General features: G+C 41.7%; 1 protein-coding gene across 2 annotated transcripts in view; it reads left to right on the top strand.

Moving 5' to 3' along the window:
* Positions 1–22,017, top strand: part of hectd1 (HECT domain containing 1) — a 63,660-nt gene that overhangs the window by 7,349 nt on the left and 34,294 nt on the right. Inside the window, exons 2-17 of one of the 2 annotated variants that reach the window (XM_038291862.1) lie at positions 1,048–1,206; positions 1,428–1,576; positions 1,668–1,902; positions 5,407–5,634; positions 5,706–5,987; positions 6,055–6,325; positions 8,207–8,283; positions 8,468–8,566; positions 8,696–8,810; positions 8,894–9,068; positions 9,150–9,288; positions 11,669–11,839; positions 17,540–17,762; positions 17,845–18,108; positions 20,308–20,519; positions 20,608–20,754. In XM_038291862.1, coding sequence (XP_038147790.1) covers positions 1,437–1,576; positions 1,668–1,902; positions 5,407–5,634; positions 5,706–5,987; positions 6,055–6,325; positions 8,207–8,283; positions 8,468–8,566; positions 8,696–8,810; positions 8,894–9,068; positions 9,150–9,288; positions 11,669–11,839; positions 17,540–17,762; positions 17,845–18,108; positions 20,308–20,519; positions 20,608–20,754 — 2,778 coding nt within the window. In that variant the 5' untranslated portion in view covers positions 1,048–1,206; positions 1,428–1,436. Of the gene's footprint in view, positions 1–1,047; positions 1,207–1,427; positions 1,577–1,667; positions 1,903–5,406; positions 5,635–5,705; positions 5,988–6,054; positions 6,326–8,206; positions 8,284–8,467; positions 8,567–8,695; positions 8,811–8,893; positions 9,069–9,149; positions 9,289–11,668; positions 11,840–17,539; positions 17,763–17,844; positions 18,109–20,307; positions 20,520–20,607; positions 20,755–22,017 lie in introns of those variants that run through there. The other variant, XM_038291861.1, reaches the window with a different exon arrangement.

The following is a 22,017-nucleotide window of genomic DNA, read 5'->3' as shown; positions in this document are numbered from 1 at the left end:
AACTAACCAATAAATCCATCTATACGCCGATGGATCCTATAGTATAATCTGTAGCGTAACATTAGTCTGGCTGAGACTGACTGGAAGACATTGACTGAGTTAGCCTTTGACATTGGGTCTAACGTTAGAAAGTAGAGGAAATAGAAAGTAATTCACTGTGAATTGTCAATGTAGTAATTCTTTATTAAGCTGATGATGCTGTTGTTTTTGTTCCATTTCTCGTTTGAAAAAGTCATGAGCTGAAATATGCTGCATGTTATATGTGTGTGTGTGTGTGTGTGTGTGTGTGTGTGTGTGTGTGTGTGTGTGTGTGTGTGTGTGTGTGTGTGTGTGTAAAAATATATGTATATATATTGCATGCATTATCAGACATGTAAGATGTAATTACCATAACAATGTAAGCAATCCATGTACATCATCAATTTGGCACATCTGTATTATTCTGCTCCATTAACACATTCATTTTATTGTGATGGATTTGTATGATATGTTATATTACATGGTTTGGAGCCTTCATTGACTTCATAATGAGTGTGTGTCAAAGTGATGAATTTATCTTTATTTCAAAAGCCCCCTGAAAATGAGAAAATAATTGTCGTTCGATGCTGTAGTGCACAAATTGTTTACATTGCGACCGCTCTAACTAGGGAGTACCAATATGTCGGCCGGTGGCTTCACTTTAACCCTGCACTACCATATGGTCAGTGGATGCTAGGAGCTGCCTGCGGCGTCTCCATCAAACTTTACCTCAAACCAGATCATATCTGGTTCATTCAATTTGCTTGAGCTCAAAAAAAAAGAAGAAAAAAAAAGGATAATGAGCGTTATCCGTTTCTTCCATTTTTTATTTTGTGCAAAAAAAAAAAAATCAGATAACGGATAACGGCTCATTATCCGTTTTTCCTTTTTGTTTTGGAAACAGTGAGAAAACGAGTTTATTTTTGCATTTTTAATTTTTGGTTTTAATTCGAAAACTGAAAGAAGGAATGATTTTTTTACACGGATTATCTTTACTGATGTCAGTCTTAACCTGCTCTCTATTTGCAGAAATCCGGTTCCAGAAACCTCATTTAGAACCAGGAAGCATCTACACTCACATGAGCCGGTCTCCTTCCATTCAGGTGGTTGAATGAGTTGCAGACAGCATCAGACCTGAGAGCAGCGATCAGGCACTGAGCCGGACGGCGCGGCCAACAGGGACGGCAGGTCAGACCTGGATCTCATTTTATTGCTAATAATGGTTGAAGGAAAGTTCATCAACATGGATTTGATTCCTCTGAACCATTTTATTTCTATTTTAAGAACTTTTTGTAAAATAATACTTAGAAAATGATAATTTATTAGGGGTTCTGTGTTGAATTGTTTTAATTCTCTAAGTCAAAAAGGACTCGAAGTGGGCTGAATATATTTATTTCCTTTTTCTCCAGGCTACCATCATGGCGGACGTGGACCCAGACACCTTGCTGGAGTGGCTGCAGATGGGTCAGGGTGATGAGCGGGACATGCAGCTCATCGCTCTGGAACAGCTGTGCATGCTGCTGCTTATGTCTGACAATGTGGACCGCTGCTTTGAGACGTAAGACTTGGTTGTTTGGTCCAGGCCTCGAACGTGAACGTCTGTGTGTGAGACACCCTCACTCAGAGCGCCCTCTCTCTCTGTCCCTCAGATGTCCTCCTCGGACGTTCCTGCCAGCGCTCTGTAAGATCTTCCTGGACGAGAGCGCGCCTGATAATGTGCTGGAGGTAACGGCCCGAGCCATCACGTACTACCTGGATGTGTCGGCAGAGTGTACCCGAAGGATTGTGGGGGTGGACGGAGCCATCAAGGCGCTGTGCAACCGCCTGGTGGTGGTTGAGCTCAACAACAGGACGAGCAGAGACCTGGCAGAGCAGTGTGTGAAGGTATGTGAAAAAGGGTTAAGAATTCGGCAACATGTGAAAGATTAGCCCGTTTGTTCACCCAGACTTCTTTCTGGTTGAGTTAGTCAACTTTTCTAGGATCTGAATTTGAAGATGTGATTTGACCTGAGAAGGAGCGTAATTCCTGATTGGCTGTTGTGAGCTTAAGTCAGGCTAATTAAGCGTTATGTCTGACAGCTTGTTGACAGGTTTTCCGTGGGTCATTGAAAATGATTAAGTCATTAAATTATTTTATTTGATTAAGCCCTGAATTTATTAAATGTGATTATTGTGGCATTTAAAAAAAAAGTTGCAAAAAACTATTTTGTCAGATATATTGCAATATATTTGCGCAGAGCTGCTTCCGATTGATCCTAAAGCTGTATGTTCAGAAAAAGAAGCTTGAGGCAGAGAATGGGGGGAGAAATGCTAATTTCAAGAAAAGTGGCTGGAAATCGAGGAATTGGGGACATGGCTGCAGCATCTCGACGGTAAAGATAATGAAGGATTTTGGCATGTATATATTAGGGGTGTAAATCACATCCATCATGGCGATTTGATTCAGTATCGATTTCCTGACCCAACGATTCGATTATTTTCGATACTCAAGAATACACCACGATTCCAATCGGTAAATTTTTTTTTTTTTTTTTTTTTTTTACACCTTACAGGGTTAACAAAGTTTCAAGTTTGAAATAAATCAATGAAAGCTGTAATATTGTTATGCATTTTTTTTTAGAAACAACAGCAAATAACAGAAGTACAAAAGTTGCATAAAAAAATACTGCAAAAATACTGCACATAATCTGTGCAATGAGTGCAATTCAATACCTCGGCTCCAGACGTCCCGCCCCCTCCACAGACGCTCCGCTGCTCCTCTCCCAAATTGTAGCTGACCACAAACAGTGCCGCAGACAGGAGGCCGGCTTGTGTTGTTTTTATGACCGAAATTTCGGGAAAACAACTCGTGAAGTTTGACCCCCTAGAAGAGCGAGGTGCGTGAGAAGGCTGGGACCTTTTTTCCACCTGGATCTCCGCTCTTTTTGGCCCTCATGTCCCTCCGTCGTCGTACTAAACTCGCCCCCACTTCCTCGCTGCCTCGGCCGTATCTAGACCCACAGTGTGTAGCACAGACCACGCTTCAATATTGAGCCTAATTTAAAAATGTCTGTGTCAAGCTTGCTGCAACACACTGCTGTAAGAGTATAACCAGGAAGCGAGGTAGGAGGGCAAAATAGGTTTAGCGCCACCGCAGCACGGGAGGGAGAATTACACCCAGGAGCAAATGGATAAAAATAGACCAGAGGAAAAAAAACATGAATCAATACTCTTGCGGACGTATCGATGCATCGGATCGTCGGCTGTTGGATCGATGCATCGATACAAAACGATTATTATTTACACTCCTAGTATATATGAGAGCCATGGGTACTTGTTGATGGCATTAAAATAAGTATTAAAAAGCATTAAATTAGAGTTGCTCATTCCTGTTTAAACCCCGGTATAGAAGGGAGCAAGAACAGACAGGTGCTGGTGGCTAGCGGCCGGCATGCTGAACTAAAACAGTTTGTTGTTCAAATCTTTATTCTGTTTTCACTTCAGTTTATTTAAAAGGCACCAAATCCGGACAGACGAGACCAAAGCTTCCATTAAATGGGCGGAGAAATCCAGTGGTCTGGATGGGTCCACATCCATTTCGATACATCCCAGTCCAGAACACAGTCCAGGCCAATCTGGTTTATCAGTTTTTGACAAGCTAAATTTGATATGTTTAGATGCATTCCATAATTGTGATGATATAACAGATTAAAGTGTACATGTGAATAAGTAGTTTGTGGACTAGGATTAATTTATTTTGTTAACATTTTAGCTAAAGTAAGATCAATTTTAATTTGGATAACTTGGGTGATAATTGAGAGGAACAGGATGACACAAAACAAATGAGATCAAAATGGATCCACTTTTTTCATGAATTTTATAATAAACTGCAAAAGATCAGATTTTGTCAGATGCATTGCGTTGACAGTAGGGCTGCAACTAACGATTATTTTGCAAATCGATTAATGTGTCCATTATTTTTTTCAATTAAAGAAGAGTTCTAACGAAATTAAACTAGGTGAAACCAAAGCTTTTCTGTCCAGGAGTTCTGCATAGAGCAAATTGACAGAAGAAAATGTTTTGTTTTGTCTTTTTCGTAAATGCAAAATTAAAATTTTTTAAAATTTTGATATCATTCCTGCGAGTTGCTCTGTCAGCTAAAGGAATGTTTTAGAGTCTCTATACTCCAGTTAACAATCAATGCTGAATTATACTGAATTAGATGGCGATTATTTAAGTCATTTAATTACAACTCATCCGATTGTTTCCACTCGGCTGACAGATGTGCTGATAAACACAGCTTTCCAAACGGCTCCTTATCGGTCACTTGACATTCTTGAAATGGTACGAGCACCTATTTTTTTTGTTGGAGCTCGACAGGTCCGTTTAGGGTTATGAGGAACAGATCGATTCGGCGATATGTCTTGATTTTCAGCTGTCCAATATAATATTGATCTTTCAGTTCCTAATATCGATCTTTTTAAAAAACAAAACATTTTACCTAAAACAATGAGGGGAAAATGGGCTCCCTCTGACCGCCACTCTGGCAGATGGCGCTGTGGAGCCCCTGCCTCAATAGATGAGGCAGTCACAGTGGACTGACCTAAACCCCAAACATCATGGATGCCAAAATAACTAAATGATCAATATCTTCTGATGAACATATACAGAACTTTTTCTCTATACATTTAATTTTATAGTTGAGGGAAATATTGCGATACGCGAATACCTGATTTTGCAATACATTGCAGTATCGTGATTAGAGGTGAGTATTGGCATGATTGTTGCGATTCGATACATGTCGCGATACTTGGGTCACGATACGATATTATCACGATATTGCAGTATCACTATATATTGCCATATTTTCCCCAGCTATCAAAATCAAACGATGAGATAAAACAGCAAGTGCTGTATATTTTCATCAGAAAATATTGCTTAGGTACTATTATCCATGTTGTTTGGGGTTTTCTTCCACTGTGACTGCCTCAAATACAGATTTGGTGCTGCACGCACAGTTAAAGGGCTCCACAGCGCTTTCTGCTAGAGTGGTGGTCCAGAGGTAGCCCATTTTCCCATCAACTTTTTATGTAACCATTTTTTTTTTGAAAATCGATTCTAAGACGTGAAAGATCGATATTATATTGGGCAGCCGAATATCACGATATATCGCCAAAACGATTATTTTCCACACCCCTTATCGTGATAATATCATATTGTGACCCAAGTATCGTGACATGTATCACAACACACATGCCAATACTTACCCCTAATGCGCCGATGCATCGGTGTTGCTGGACCCACCACTACTGGACGGTTGACTGGGACTGTTTGGTCGCTTTAAGCAGTTGGGTCCTAAGGGGAGAAGCTGGTTTCGGGGTTCATTTTCTGAAACCCTGCTGTGTGCAGGTGCTCGAGTTGATCTGCACCAGGGAGTCCGGCGCCGTCTTCGAGGCCGGAGGTCTGAACTGCGTGCTGAGCTTCATTAGAGACAGCGGACACCTTGTCCACAAGGACACGCTTCACTCCGCCATGGCTGTCGTGTCCCGCCTCTGCAGCAAGATGGAGCCTCAAGACTCGTCCCTGGAGACGTGTGTGGAGTCTTTATCCAGTCTCCTCAAACATGAGGACCACCAGGTAACGAAACACTGGCTCGTCTGAAAAAGGTTTTTCTCTCACCTGTGTCTAACGTGACGTCTGTTCCTCAGGTTTCAGATGGAGCTCTGCGCTGCTTTGCCTCGTTGGCCGATCGGTTCACCCGTAGAGGAGTTGACCCCGCCCCCCTGGCCAAGCACGGCCTGACGGAGGAGCTGCTGTCCCGCATGGCGGCTGCTGGCGGCAACGTGTCGGGCTCGTCCTCGTCCTGTAAACCAGGCCGGCCTTCCACGGGCGCCACCCCGTCTGCCGCAGACTCCAAACTAAGTAACCAGGTGTCGACCATCGTCAGCCTGCTGTCCACGCTGTGTAGAGGCTCGCCGCTGGTCACACATGTAAGTGTTGGAAAAGGAGGCGGGGTTTGTGTGTCAGCCTCGATGTTAACCTTCATCCTGTGGTCAGGACCTGCTGCGGTCAGCGCTGCCGGACTCCATGGAGTCCGCCCTGGGTGGAGATGAGAGATGCGTGCTCGATACCATGCGGCTGGTGGACCTGCTGCTGGTGCTGCTGTTCGAGGGACGGAAGGCGTTGCCGAAGTCCACCGCCGGCGCAGCGGGCCGAATCCCCGGACTGCGCCGCCTGGACAGCTCTGGGGAGCGGTCCCACCGACAGCTCATCGACTGTATTCGCAGCAAGGACACAGATGCTCTGATCGACGCCATCGATACAGGAGGTGAGCAGGCGGTCCCCTGCAGTGCACCGAACCGAGACTGGCCCTTCTGACAGCTGCTGCGTTCAGGGACTTGTGCAGCTTTCATTTTTTGAGGAAAGTGTTTGGTGTTTGAGTCAGAGTTTCTCTGACCCAAACACCTTCCATGTTTTCTGTGGTTCTGTTGCGCCTCCGTAACGGCCAGATTACAGCTCAAAATAATACTTAGATTGTGGGGCTAGTTCTCTTCCAGAGCCCTGTTCTGCATTAAACCACTCTAAAGACTTTCTTTAACAAATCTTCCAGAACAGCTGGATTAGACAAGGGATTAGCTTCCATCAGCAGAAGTAACCAATAGTCTAGCTGCAGACCTGTTCTTTCAGAACAGGAAGTTTATCCCAAGCCTTTCAAAGTAAAAGCAAAGTACAATAAAAGCCAGTATATCAGAAATATTTTACGTTCTGTGTTCATTTCCTGGGTCTTCATAATAGAAATAATTTTTATCTATGCATGTGTTTAATGATTTATATATATATATAATCTATTTCCAGTTTAACTGGATAAAGAAAAAATGTAAGAACATGACAATGAACTCAGTTCTATTATAAAGTCGTCTCTAATATGTGTTTGCCAGTATTATGTTCTTTATTCTTTTAGTATTGTTTGTGCTGTTGGACCACATAGATTTACCAATGGACTAAGCTTTGGGTTCTCAGTTAATTACTGAATACCTCGATAATAACCACAATAGACAATAACTTCAGTTTACTTTTCCATGACGCCTGAGAAAAGAGACAGAAAACAAACTTTCAAATGTCTATTTTATTTTTCTTGGAAGTGTTTTTATTGTGGGAGCAGCAGATTTCTCAGCATGATGCAATGTTGTTCTTTAGATGAAGCTCCAGCAGGAGAAGCATCCGTCTGTAAGAGACAGATCATGTTGGAATAAGTGAAAGAAAAGCACCCAAAAATTATAAGAAAACATGATTTTCTTGGTCTTTAAAGGAATAGTACACCCAAAACATGATTAGCCTTCATTTTCTACTCACCCCCATGCTGAACAACACTCTGGAGTACTTTTTTGATATCTCAAATGCATCTGGTGATCTGGGAGGCTTCTTGCTGTCTGCTGACATTCAAATAATGGAGGTCTATGGCGCCCGAGACAGAAAGGTCCATAAAAGTCCACAAAAAACGTGTCAATATTCCTCCATACTGCTCGTCCAATGTATTCCAAGTGTCCTGAGTGGGTAGCATCCAGAATTTACTCGAAACGAAGTCATTTAGAATGTTTTTAGAGCATAAACAGTAGTGTATAGGATTTCCAGAGTGTTGTTCAGCATGGGGGTGAGTAGAAAATGAAGGCTAATCATGTTTTGGGTGTACTATTCCTTTAAGTGTGGAAAAGGCATATATAAATCCGGTAGCACATACATTCTACATGCTAGTCCTGAATGCTTTAAATAAAACGTCCAGAATAAACTTGCGCTGTTCTGTCAGATGAGCATACCCGGTCATTGCTATTTTTCCTAATGTATCCGGGCAAGGTGGCGTTCCTTGTTATTACATTGACATTCATTTTTGCCGTCAAAATATCCATATTTTTTAATGTTGCAACAAAAATAAGTTATTTTCCTGGATTCCAACAACACTATTGGCTTAAAAATGTTTATTTTTCAAAGTATTTCACTGGGTGCCCTATAAAGCGTTAAAGAAGGAGGGGTTATCTGTTTTTGATCTGAGCAGCATCCATCCTGAACGCAGCAGTCTGGTACCATCTGGTTCCTCAGACTTTCTGACTGCTAATTCTGACTTCTGCTGATGAATGGAAAACTATCATACCCTGATGGAAATGTTTGTAAAATTTTTCCACTGTTTTTTTCCCTCGAATGTCGTCTCTTTCAGCCTTTGAAGTAAACTTCATGGACGACGTTGGACAGACGCTGCTCAACTGGGCTTCAGCTTTCGGCACACAGGAAATGGTAAAGAAATGGAAGCAAAGGGTTCCTGGAGCAGAATCTGATGAATCTTTTGGATAACTGTAGAGCTGGGTGGAAGTTATGGGGAAGTTCTTCATCAGAGAGATTTTCCTTCATGATGCTGATTCAGTCTGAAAGGCTTTAAAACCTTTGCAGAGATTAACTCAAATCCCGGCTGTTGTTCCAGGTTGAGTTTTTATGTGAAAGGGGTGCAGATGTCAACAGAGGTCAGAGGTCATCTTCTCTACACTACGCTGCATGCTTCGGGCGCCCGCAGGTAGCCAAGGTAAAGTGGAGGCTCTGTTCAGTGGGGTTGAAGCATGGAGGCGCATCTCATCAGCTGGTGACGCTCTCTTTCTTCTTCCCTTCCTTGGACCACAGTCATAGTTTTGTTTCCATGTTTTTCTTCTGTCAGACTTTGCTGCGGCACGGAGCCAACCCAGACCTGAGAGATGAAGATGGAAAGACCCCCCTTGATAAAGCCAGAGAGAGGGGACACAGCGAAGTGGTGGCTATACTGCAGTCGCCTGGTAGGCTTCATTTTTAAGGAACATTTTCAAATTGAATCAGTTTTCCTGAGCCGTATTAGAAGTGACCAATGTTTGACTTCCAGGAGACTGGATGTGTCCGATGAATAAGGCTGACGATAAGAGGAAGAAGGATGCTAGTAAGGAGGAGGAGGAGGGCACTGAACCTAAAGGAGATCCAGAAATGGCTCCATACTACCTTAAGAGACTTCTGCCTGTTTTTGCACAAACCTTTCAGCAAACCATGCTGCCTTCTATCAGGTAAACTCTTCACAGTCTAAATCCATGTGAAACGTCAGTATAAAGCAGAGAGTAAAAATAATGACTTTGTTTTTTTTTTAGGAAAGCAAGTCTGGCTCTGATCCGGAAGATGGTTCACTACAGCGGTGAAGTGCTGCTGAGGGAGGTGTGTGAGAGCGAGACGGGACATAACCTGCCCACAGTCCTGGTGGAGATCACTGCCACTGTCCTCGACCAGGAGGTGAGCCATGGAAGAGCTGGGATTAAAGCGCCTCAGCCTGCCTAAACTCCACTGAGACTCTTTCTGAACCAGAGACCCAGTAAATAACGATGGAAATCTAGCTCTAAAGCCTCTCAGTCATGGAAATGATTATTTAAATAGTTGTAATCCATGCATTCAACTGGTAGCATGTTGCATTGACCGTAGGCAATGTATTTTCCTTAAAGGAATAGTGCACCAAAAAACATGATTAGCCTTCCATTTTCTACTCACCCCCATGCTGAACAACACTCTGAAGTACTTTTTTGATATCTCAAATGCATCTGGAGATCTGGGAGGCTTCTTGCTGTCTGCTGACATTCAAATAATGGAGGTCTATGGTGTCCGAGACAGGTCCATAAAAGTCCACAAAAAACGTGTCAATATTCCTCCATACTGGTCGTCCAATGTATTCCAAGTGTCCTGAGTGGGTAGCGTCCAGAATTTACTCGAAACAAAGTCATTTAGAATGTTTTTAGAGCATAAACAGTAGTGTATAGAATTTCCTAAAAGCGCGCGCCAGCGCGTTCCCGACGCTACGAAAACCACGGCAGACCAAACCAGACGAAAGTGCGCATTCAGCTCAGCAAAGACCTCATGCTCTTCCTCAACACTGTAGTCCTCAAACATTTTTCTTTCGTTGTTTCTTTCTTTGCACAGGTAAACAGCACATTTCTTCTTCTACGCTTGCATTATCGGCAGAGCAGACGCTGAATGCGCACTTTCATCTGGTTTGGTCTGCCGGCTTCCGTAGCGTCGTGAACGTGCAGGCGCGCGCTTTCAGGAAATCCTATACTCTACTGTTTATGCTCTAAAAACATTCTAAATGACTTTGTTTCGAGTAAATTCTGGATGCTACGCACTCAGGACACTTGGAATACATTGGACGACCAGTATGGAGGAATATTGACACGTTTTTTGTGAACTTTTATGGACCTGAAAAATGAAGGCTAATCATGTTTTGGGTGCACTATTCCTTTAAACAACAAGAATGGAGAGGAATATGAAATGATTAGTTTTTTTCTTGTTTTTTTTTTAGAGAGAAAGAGAAAAAGTTGCACTGTAACTTACAGGTCTATGTTTTTAAAGATCCCTTTTGTTTGCCCGGCCGCTGAAGCTGAAATCTCTGCTAAAAAAGTTTTAAAAAAAACTTCACCTGAAATTTCAGGTGTTTATTTACATGAGCTGAGGAAAAGACAAGATGTGGAGTTAGCTCAAAAATGTTTAAAGTTTAAAAGAAGTAATTTCCTGGTATATACATATACAGTCCTGAAAAATCCTTAAAATTCGTGTTTAATATTTTTTTATGAGGAAGTAAATAAAGCTCATTCTGACCCCTTTTATTTTCGCTGAGGTACTCATTACAATTTGACTTGTAGTGTCGGTAACATTAGCAGGTAGCCATGGTTCATTTCTCATTGTTTCCTCTCTAACATCACAGAATAAACGTAAACATCAGCAACACTTAATTTTCTATCCCACTGAAAATAGCAGGTTAACGCGTGTTTTTCAAATATGGATCGACCTGCTAACAATCATGCATGTTTGACACCATCACGCTGGGTTAGCGTAGATGATGTCACCAGAGTGACAAAAATCAGGAAAGTAAACAATGGAGAACAGCATAGAAGGAAGCCAGGGTGTAGTCGGTGTGCTTTATTGTTTCTATTATCTGTCTGAATCCCTCTTACCAGAGCTGCTCCATGTTTATCGAATGGAACAGGAGTTGTTTCAGCTTGTTGGATCAGAAGCGACTGCCGCGGTGTGTTGACGTCCGTGCGTTGCGTTCAATGGTATCATGTAATTTAGCGGCTCTGTGTTCCCACAGCATGCCGATTAAAGCCGAGGCGATTTTTAACGCGGGTCGCTTGCCGGTTCATTTGAACCGGGTAGACATACATAAGCTGTTCTCACTGCCACTAAAAGCTGAGGGTTTAAATGGGTTTTTCCCCCAGGGTGGAATGGGCTTTAGTGATGGCCTGCATTTGAGTCTAAGGATTTGAGGCTAATGTTAGCTTCCTTCTAGGGTTGATGTAAGTCAAGGAGGACCAGAATTAGGATTTATGGAGACCAACACTCTTTTTAACATGAAAGGTGACGCCTTTAGGAAGTAAACAAGGGAAAAAAAGGCATCAGTACGTCTCTATTTTTTCCTGTTAGGTTTGGATTTTAGCTCTGATTCTTCTCATAATACTCTGGTGTTGATTCCTACATTTATACCTGATCATAGTATCATTGGTTTTCCCCCTTAACGTAAAACAGTCCCTTAGATGACGCTCTGATATATGAGCCATGTGTAACTCAGACATTTGATGCTGGATTCATGCTAACCATTTGGGCCTGTCTTGTTACTGTCTGTTAGGACGATGATGATGGTCACCTCCTGGCTCTGCAGATCATCAGGGATCTTGTTGATAAAGGTGGAGATGTTTTCCTTGACCAACTTGCTCGACTGGGGGTCATCAATAAGGTGTCAACTCTGGCTGGACCCGCATCTGATGATGAGAATGAAGACGAAGCAAAGCCTGAGAAGGTTGGTACAAAAAAAGGTTCACCTTTCAAAATGGACCAATTCAATTCACCAAGATTTTTTACTTTATTATCTGAAATCAGTTTAATCCCATCCAAATGAAGTGACTGGCTAATCAGTTTCTTTTTCAGAGACTCTGGTCCAAAGACTATAACTTCTGTTTTGTCTGCATTCAGAAGCAGAAAGTTAAGAGTCATCCAGGTTTTTATGTCTTCAAGACATGCCTGTAATCTATGTAATGGGTTAGCTTCATCTGGATTTATAGACAGATATAGCTGGGTATCATCAGCATAACAGTGGAAATTAATCCCATGCTGTCTAATAATTCTACCAATTGGGAGCATGTATAAAGTAAAGAGAATTGGTCCTAGCACTGATCCCTGTGGTACTCCACAGATAACCTTTGAGCGTGTTGAAGATCTATCATTAACATGAACAAACTGAATTCGATCAGATAGATAAGATTTAAACCAGTCCAGTGCTGTTCCTTTAATTCCAACAAAATATTCAAGTCTTTCTAAAAGAATATTCTGGTCAACTGTATCAAATGCAGCACTAAGATCCAACAGGACGAGCACAGATACAAGTCCATTATCTGAGGCCATGAGAATATCATTAGTGACTTTCACCAGAGCTGTTTCAGTGCTATGATGAGCTCTAAAGCCAGACTGAAACTCTTCAAAAAGTTCATTATGGTGTAAGTGACCGCACACTTGTTTGGCAACTACTTTCTCAAGAATTTTGGATAAGAAAGGAAGATTGGATATAGGTCTATAATTGACCAAGTCATCTGGGTCAAGAGACGGTTTCTTAAGCAGAGGTTTAATTACAGCAACCTTAAAAGCTTTAGGTACATATCCCTGTAACAGAGATAGATTAATCACATCTAAAATGGAGGAGGAGATCAAAGGGAATACCTCCTTAAATAACCTGGTTGGAACTGGATCTAACATACAAGTTGAACGCTTAGATGAAGACAATAATTTTGCTAATTCAGAAAGTTCAACTGGATCAAAGCAGTCTAAACCCGGTTCAGATTCCATGACTACCTCAGGTACAATCACGGATAGAGGAGTGCTTATGATCTTATTTTTAATAAGATCAATCTTATTTATAAAGAATCCCATAAAATCATTGCTGCTAAGAGCAGGTGGAATGGACGGTTCGACAGAGCTATGGCTCTGGGTGAGTTTGGCAACTGTATTAAAAAGAAATCTAGGATTATTCTTATTCTCCTCTATTAATGAGGAGAAGTATGCTGCTCTTGCTTTACAAAGGGTCCTCTTATACAGCAGTAAACCATTTTTCCAGACTAGGAAGGACTCTCGCAGGCCTGTGGAGCGATATTTTCTCTCCAGTTTCCTAGCATTTTGCTTCAAAGTACGCAGCTCTGCATTAAACCAAGGAGCAAGCTTTCTATTTTTAACGGTTTTCATTTTCAAAGGAGCTGCGTTGTCTAAGGCAATACGCAGAGAACTAGCAACCCCATCAACAAAATCATCAACCTGTGAAGGGGAATAAGCTAAGCTTTTGCACTCTGCAGCACTGTTCAGCGACACAGAGGAGAGGGAAAGTGAAGCAGATTCTTTAAAATTTATAACTGCACTATCTGATAAAGATCTACTACAATTGAACCTTCTTTTGGGGGAGGAGAACTCTGTTAAAGTAATCCTGAAGGTTATTAGAAAGTGGTCAGAGAGGACAGGGTTGTGAGGAAATACTGTTATTTCTTCACATTCTATGCCGTATATCAGCACAAGATCCAAAGTATGAAGATGATAATGCGTGGGACCACTCACACTCTGAACAAAGCCAATAGTGTCTAAGATAGCATTAAAGGCTGCTCTTAAGCTATCGTCTTCAATGTCAGCATGGATGTTAAAATCTCCCACTATGATGACCCTGTCAGTATTTAATACCAAATCAGAAAGGAACTCTGAAAACTCATCTAAAAATTCAGAGTAAGGACCTGGTGGACGATACAAAGTTACAAAAAGAAGAGGTTTTCTTGCCTTGAAATTTGGATCAGGGAAATTAAGGGTTAAATGTTCAAAAGAGTTGTAGGTATTAATTGTTTTGGGAGTAATCAGTAAGTCAGACTGGAAGATTGCTGCTACTCCTCCTCCTCGCCCAGAACTTCTGGGTATGTGAAAATTTAAATAGCTTGAAGGAGTTGCCTCATTTATGCTCACATAATCCTCTTGCTGCAGCCAGGTTTCTGTAAGGCAAAACAAGTCAATGTGATTATCACAAATCAAGTCATTAACTAGTAGACTTTTAGAGGAAAGCGATCTTATGTTAAACAGACCGCATTTAATTGTTTTAACTTTTTCCCCAATTGGAGTTATTTTGATTTTAATTAGATTATCATGATTTACTCCTTTGGGAATCTTTGCTAATTTATTAGATTTTGGTCGTGGGCAAGACACTGTCTGGATGGAGTAAAGAGTGGGTAACAGTAGAGAAGCTGCAGAGATGTGTGTTAAACTACAACTCTGCTTCCTGGTCTGCACCCTGGGTGGTCAGGGTTTTGGGGGACTAATAAATGTGGCCAGATTCCTAGAAAGAAGAGCTGCACCATCCAAAGTGGGATGGATGCCGTCTCTCCGAATCAGACCAGGCTTTCCCCAAAAGGATTGCCAATTATTAATGTAGCCCACGTTGTTTTCAGGACACCACCTAGACAACCAGCGGTTGAATGACGACATGCGGCTAAACATGTCATCACTGGTCAGATCAGGGAGGGGACCAGAGAAAATTACGGAGTCCGACATTTTTTTGGCAAACTTACACACCGAAGCAACACTAATTTTAGTGACCTCCGATCGGCGTAACCGGGTGTCATTACCACCAGCGTGAATAACAATCTTACTGTATTTAACCTTATCCTTAGCCAGTAGTTTCAGGTAGGATTTGATGTCGCCCGTTCTGGCCCCCGGCAAACATTTGACTATGGTCCCTGGTGTCTCTAATGCCACGTTTCTGACTATGGAGCTGCCAATCACCAGATTGGGCTTCTCAGTGGGTGTGTCACTGAGTGGGGAAAACCGGTTAGAAACGTGAACGGGTTGGTGGTGACCAGTGGGCAGAGATCCACGACTACGCTTTCTGCGTACAGTTACCCAATCGCCTGGCTGCTCAGGCACTTTTGGAGGACAGCTACGTGGGGGGCCTACTTTAACTCCTGGATGTTCAACAGCCTGAAGCCTGGATTCTAACTCTGACACCCTCGCCTCCAAAGCTACAAAAATACTACACTTATTACACATCCCATTATCACTAAAGGAGGCAGAGGAATAACTGAACATCTGACACAGAGAGCAGGAGAGAGGAGAGGAAGAATGAAGAGTTGGAAAAGAGTCAAGGGAGGGAGAGAGAGAAGCCATAGCAATGCTAAGCTAGCGCTAGCCTAGGCTAGCTACTCCTTGCTATCAGAAATAAAACCGTGTGAAACTGACAAGTGCTCAGTAGAAAAGTGCAGCAGAAGGTGCTATGTTTTAAAGTAGTCAGTTAGAGTTACTTAGATACAGAGATATCACAGAGAAAATAACTTAACTTCAGATGGAGTTCCTCTGAACAGCTGCACACTCAGTTAATCCAAACAGGAAGTGAACAGGTCCAAACAGGAAGCAGCCAGAGAATAACCTCTTTGGAAAGGCACCAGTGGACCTGCAAAGACCAACAGTTTATTGAAGTTCAAAAATTAACAAACATTTTTAAAAAGCCTCAATAAACCTTTGTGTGTTCCTAAGTTGGTGAATATGATAGCTTATACTATTCAGGGAGTAAACAAATGTATGAATGAATGAATTTGAGGAAGACTGATTTCTCTGGATGAGATGCAGCGATTCTCAAACTGGGCTTAAAAGTTTTGGAAAAAAAGAAAGGGATGTAATTTAATGTTAAATAAAGAACATGCTGCTAAGAGCAAGGAAAGTCTATGAAGGGTTAATGCAGATATTTTCCACTGATGTTGAACTTGGAAGTCACAAGTTGACCCGATCTTTTCCAAGATACGTATTTAAGTCATAATTAAGTCATAAGCAACATTTTTAGTTTATTTGTCAAGTCACATCATGTCATCTCAAGGCACTTTACAGAGATAATTTAACCTGATCATCCAGTCCAATTAGTTTAAAGTTTTTAATCTAAGTAAAACCAGCTGATTATATCGACTTTTGAGCAATCCCTCAAACCAGGCATGCTTGTAGTGACAGTGGAGAGAAAAAAAAACTCCCTTTGAACAGAAAGAAACCTCCAGCATTACCGGGCACGGTGTGAGCGGCCATCGGCTGAGGTCAAGGGGTTTCAAGGAGACAGAAGCAGACATGGAAAAAGAAGCAGATATACAAAAGGCAACTGTCAACCAGCTCCACAGGCGGCCCCGTCCAGGAAACACACAGCCAGGCAGACGAGCTAAGAGCCAGCTCCCATGTCAGAGGATGAAGAGAGCACATCCAGTTAGTCACAGTCAGAGAAACAGGACTACACTGGAAAACAAGCCGATCTCCAACATCTATAAATGAAGGTATTGATGGCAGCAGCACAGCGGATATTTCTCTCCAGGATGGAGTCACAGCCAAACAGGAACAGACCAGATGAAGCTACTATGAGAAAAAAGAGCATAAATTGTAAACAAACACTGCAGAATGGGAGAATAGAGATATGATGGAAAGAGATCCCTATGTCCTCCAGCAGTCTAAGCCTATAGCAGCATAACTATAGAGATAGCTCAAGATGACCTGAGCCACTCTAACTATAAGCTTTATCAAAAAGGAAAGTTTTAAAGAAGACAGTTTCACCTCCTCCAGCGGTTGACTTAACAGAGTAGCAACTCAGTGCCTCTAATGAACCATCAGTGCTGAGAATCTAAATGTCAGATAACCAAGAAAAGCAGAAAGTTGCTGATAAGCCCTGATGCTAGCTGCACTAACTTAATAAAGCAACACTCATTCTGGTTGGTTTAGACCAACAACCAATGTTCTGCTAGCATTATACTGTTAGTGAGTTCCCCCAGTGAAGAAAAAGGGAAATTAGTCAAAACATCACAGCTGGAACAAAGTCTCTCTTTATATTGTGAAAAGTTTCAGTCAGGTTAGACATGTCACTGCAAATACTACAGCATTACACTACTACAGTGGAGATATAAGCTTTTAACCTGGATCTGAGCAGCTGAGACAATCAGCTCATTCAAATAAGAAAGCCTTTCTATTTTATTTCAAGAGCAGAAACAATTAATCAGATTAATCGATTATTGAAATAATCCTCCACTAATTTAGTCATTGATTGTTAACTGAAGTATAGAGACTAAAACGTGCCTTTAACTGATAGAGCGACCCACTTAGAGCAGAAATTATGCCAAATTTGTAAAAAGCATAAACCTTTTACTATTAAGACAAGAGAAAATGTTTTGTTTGTCAATCTGCTCTATCCAGAACGCCTCAAGTGGAAAATGTCGTCTTTAAGGAACTTTTTGCTATCCAGTTTATTAATCGATCGATTGAAAAAATTATTGACAGATTTATCGATTTCCAGTTGACATATATGTAGGTATTAATTGTTCAAACATTAAAACTTTTCATACCAAGTTTTCTCTTCACTATTTCTTCAGATGCGGCATCTGGTTTGTTGAAAAGTGCTGACTGATTAAACTTTGAATGAAACTCCTTAGACCTTAAGAATAACCCCCAGGTTTTCCTGCAGGAGGACGAGGTTCAGGAAGACGCCAAGGAAGTCCAGCAGGGGAAGCCGTACCACTGGAGGGACTGGTCCATCATTCGGGGCAGAGACTGTCTCTACATCTGGTCAGACGCCGCTGCCCTGGAGCTCTCCAATGGTTCCAATGGGTGGTTCCGATTTATCTTGGATGGGAAGCTCGCCACCATGTACTCCAGTGGGAGCCCAGAGGGGGGTTCTGACAGCTCCGGTACGTTGGACGTGCTTTTATTCCACTTGTTATCTCCTGTGTTTTGTGCTTCGCTGACTTGCTTGTGTCCCACATCCTGCAGAGTCTCGAAGCGAGTTCTTGGAGAAGCTCCAGCGGGCCAGGAGTCAGGTCAAACCTGTAACAGCCAGCCAGCCCATCCTCTCCGTCGTCGGTCCCACTAAGCTGACGGTTGGGAACTGGTCTCTAACTTGCCTGAAAGAAGGAGAAATCGCCATCCATAACTCGGATGGACAGCAGGCTACTATCCTGAAGGAGGACCTTCCTGGCTTTGTGTTCGAGTCCAACAGAGGAACCAAACACTCATTCACTGCAGAGACGTCTCTGGGTGGGTCAACATTCAGGGGTCAGTGTTCAGAGCTAAAAGATGGAGAAAAAAGGCATCTGGGCAGATCGGGGTCCAGGAACCTTTACCTCAGTTTGTGGTGATGGTAGCAAATAGACCACTGGTTCTTAGGCTGCGTTCACACCAAAGGCATTAGGGGCGTCAAAAATGCATAAAAACAGAATCTGGACGCTATGGATGTTTATCTGCTCTGTTCTGTAGCTTCAAGCTAGAGAGCAGCTTGGCTTTATTTACTTTGAGTTGGAAAATAGTTTTAACATATTTTTTTTACCATTTAACTTTTTATTAGTATCTTTTACTTTTTTTTTACATATACAGTGCAGATGAACATTTCACATTAAACTTTCACTTGGGAGCTATTCCTCTATTTGACCTTTGTCCCATCTAACTTATCTAGTTCTTTATCTTTGTCGTTGTCTTTTGTCCTGAATGTCGTCCATTTCTACTATTTTACTTCCATTTGATTTTGTTGAAGACTTAGACGATGTGTCAGTTTTTCCATGATGTAGATTTCTTCTATTATTCCAGTCCATTGTTCTTGAAGCATGGGGTCAGCCTGTCCCTATTTCCTCGTTATTTACCCTTTTCGTTGCTATTAACAATATCTTAATCAGATACATGTCTTTTACCCATGCTTTGATATTGTTCAAATTGTAAAGATATGGTATCACACTACTCATAGGAATATCACATCCCAGAATCTTCTTCAGTTTCATCTACATTTTTCCAAAATTGAACAATTTTAGGACAGTTCCAAAACATGTGAGTGGTCGGCATTCATTGATCCACAATTTTGCCAACACCCCGTGTTTGTGTCCTTATATTTATTCTTGACTTTAGGCGTGATGAAAAATCGTATTAGATTTTTTTCCATGTGAACTCCTGACCTGACTCCGCCAGATGGATTTGCTTCGCATATCCATCTGGAAACCTTCCGTTGAAGTAATTTTGGGAAGGGGCGAAAATACTGGTTAGCTGATTGGCCTATGTTGGTGATAGACGGGCCAAATAAACCAATCAGATCAACGAAGCATATGACGTACTAACAGAGCGATGACGAAAACACAACCAAAAGCCAGGCTACTCTTGCTGCTGCAGGTAAAGGCTCGTTAGCTCAGCAACGCCTCCAGAGCAGTGTTTTGCTCTTCTTTCAGTGTAGAAATACTCTGTAATTCCGATAAAAATTGCTCGATAGCCACGCTAATGCTAGTTTCACCGGCTGAAGCCGCCATGTTTTTTAGACTGATCTGTCACGCTTCTCGTTGCGTCACACCTCAACCCGCCTCAAAGCCAACGCTGATTGGACGTTCGTTTGGTGAACGGCTCCAAATTTTCTTTAACGGAGAGTCTCCAGACTGATCTGCGAGTGAAAGCTTGAAAGCTCGCGAGATCAGGATGGTCTCACGAGGCTAGTGAACTCCCTCCATATCTGTGAATTGGTGGATTTCTGATGTTTTCCACATATCTAACCAGTCTTCATCTGACATTGTCGTGTTAAACTCTGATTACCACTTTTCTTTTATATACTTGGTTGGATCTTTATTCATAATCAGTTTTTGATATAGAGTAGAAATTATTTACATTTTTGTTCCACTGAAGAAAAATTTCACTTCCACAGAGGCATCCCACCCGATTTCTGTCTTATGTTTTAACACATTTTTAATTTAGAAAGTCCACCTCAAAATATCCTCTGTTCATCAGTGCGGGATTATAATCCCACTAAAATATGCAGTTCTTGTTCGGAGTGCCAGACCCCCAGCATACCGCTGTTGTTCTGTCAGATGAGCAGATCCCGTCAGACCAGCATAACCCATATTCAATACCTGTTTATCCCTTTAGTTTTGTACAAAAAATAGACTTTAAACTACCTCAATGTGTGTGTATCCCTTTAGTCATGTTTTAACATTTCTAGTTAGTTTGGGTTTTTATAAACTGTTTCTCCAGAGTTCATAAAAAATATTCTAGTGCAGCAATAATGATCAGAGCTCGCTCTCTGTTTCTGATTCTGATTGGTTGACGCTCTGGCGTCCATCACTTCAGTGTCAAACACTTAGATGTTCCTGACGCTACCCCCCATAAACTTTGCTTGTAAATAAGACGTTTTGACGCGCAGACGCACCCGGTTTGAATGTAGCATTGGCCTGAGCCAGAGCCGCCTTTAACCCTTCGGTTTGTGTGCAGGCTCTGAGTTTGTTACTGGCTGGACTGGGAAGCGGGGAAGGAAGCTGAAGTCCAAACTGGAGAAGACGAAGCAGAAGGTGAAGAGCATGGCGAGGGAGCTGTATGACGACCACTTCAAAGCTGTAGAGAGCATGCCTCGAGGGGTGGTGGTCACTCTGAGGAACATTGCCACGCAGCTGGAGTCTGCCTGGGAGCTGCACGTCAACAGACAGGTACACCGCCGAGTGCCGGGGGCTCTAACCTATAAAGCGGATTCCAGATCATAGGGACTGACCTGCGTTGGTATTTTTGCTCTGGCAGTGCCTGGAAAGTGAGAACACATGGAGGGACCTGATGAAAACTGCTCTGGAGAACCTGATTGTGGTGCTGAAGGATGAAAACACGATTTCTCCATATGAAATGTGCAGCAGTGGCCTGGTCCAGGCTCTGTTCACTGTTCTCAGTAATGTGAGTATGAAGGAAAGGTGTCAGAGTGACATCTCCTGCTTTTAATCAGTTTCACATCTGTTCATTGGAAATCACATCTGTTACATTTTTTAGACCGTTTTCTTTCATTCAGTCACATTTTAAAGGAAAAGTCCGTTCAGCCAGGAATAACCAATAGATTATTATTTATACCTTAAACTAGGGTTGTCAAAAGTATCAATACTCAAAAAAGTATCGATACTGAAACGTTGTATCCGGATACAATACTCATTTTCAAAAGTATCGATACAGCCATCTAAAGTGCAGAATAGTAGAAAATGCACTTTCTTAACACTGTGTGATTGAATAATTCTGTGCATTTTTCACTTTCAAACTTTTTATTTTATTTTTGTTTAACTGGTTTGGCTAGTGTCATTGTTATGTCTGCAAAACATAGCCAAGGAAGAAACACTTAATTTTAATTTTTTTACGTTTTTTATCAAGCTTGCTTAATATTGTGCACAGCATACAACCTCAAAATATTATTCTTATTGTTTTTCATTTATTTATTGTATTTGTTTTAGTAAGGAAAATATTTCTGTTGAATTTTAGAGTCTTTGTTTTTATTCTTGTGGTATCGAAAAGGGTATCGAGTATCGAATATTTTACTTAGTATTGGTATCGAGTTGAAAAGTTTAGTATCGTGACAACCCTACCTAAAACTAATATATTAGTGCCGATTTAATGAATTGGGCATAATAAAAAATAAAAACAATTTCATTGTGATCACTGAGTCTGGGAGCAGCCATTTTTGCCCAAATATATTAACCCCTCCCTCCTGCCATCTTCCGGCAGTGACGTCACGGTGCGGTAAGCCTAGCGCCATTCTCCTTTACAAGCAAAATCAATGGGAACTACTAGACACATCTGCAATCAACAATTATTGAAGATTTCCAGAGGACTTCACCTTTGAAATTCACCAGAGCTATAGTGAAGCTGACAATGCCCACGTGCATGGCAGTTGGATGTTGGAATACATCGGGTAAAAGTGAAAAGAATTATTTCACCTTCCTGATTCCTGATCCTCTACGGACGGGTTAGTCGTTGGATTGCCAAGTTGAAGAGGGAGGATTTGCCATCGAACCAGAGAATTTATTGAACAGTATGAAATAATTTCATATTTAAAGTACTTTCAGAAGTTTGAATTCTCAATGTGACTGGACTTTTCCTATAAAAATGTGTAAGAAAAGGTTTTTGTTATTTCTATCAGTATCTAATACAGCTGGAACAATATATTGCTGAAAT

Source organism: Cyprinodon tularosa, unplaced genomic scaffold (genome assembly GCF_016077235.1).
Source record: "Cyprinodon tularosa strain WSP-4 unplaced genomic scaffold, ASM1607723v1 ctg302, whole genome shotgun sequence".
Lineage (NCBI taxonomy): Eukaryota > Metazoa > Chordata > Actinopteri > Cyprinodontiformes > Cyprinodontidae > Cyprinodon > Cyprinodon tularosa.
This window is presented reverse-complemented; position numbering and strand designations above follow the sequence as displayed.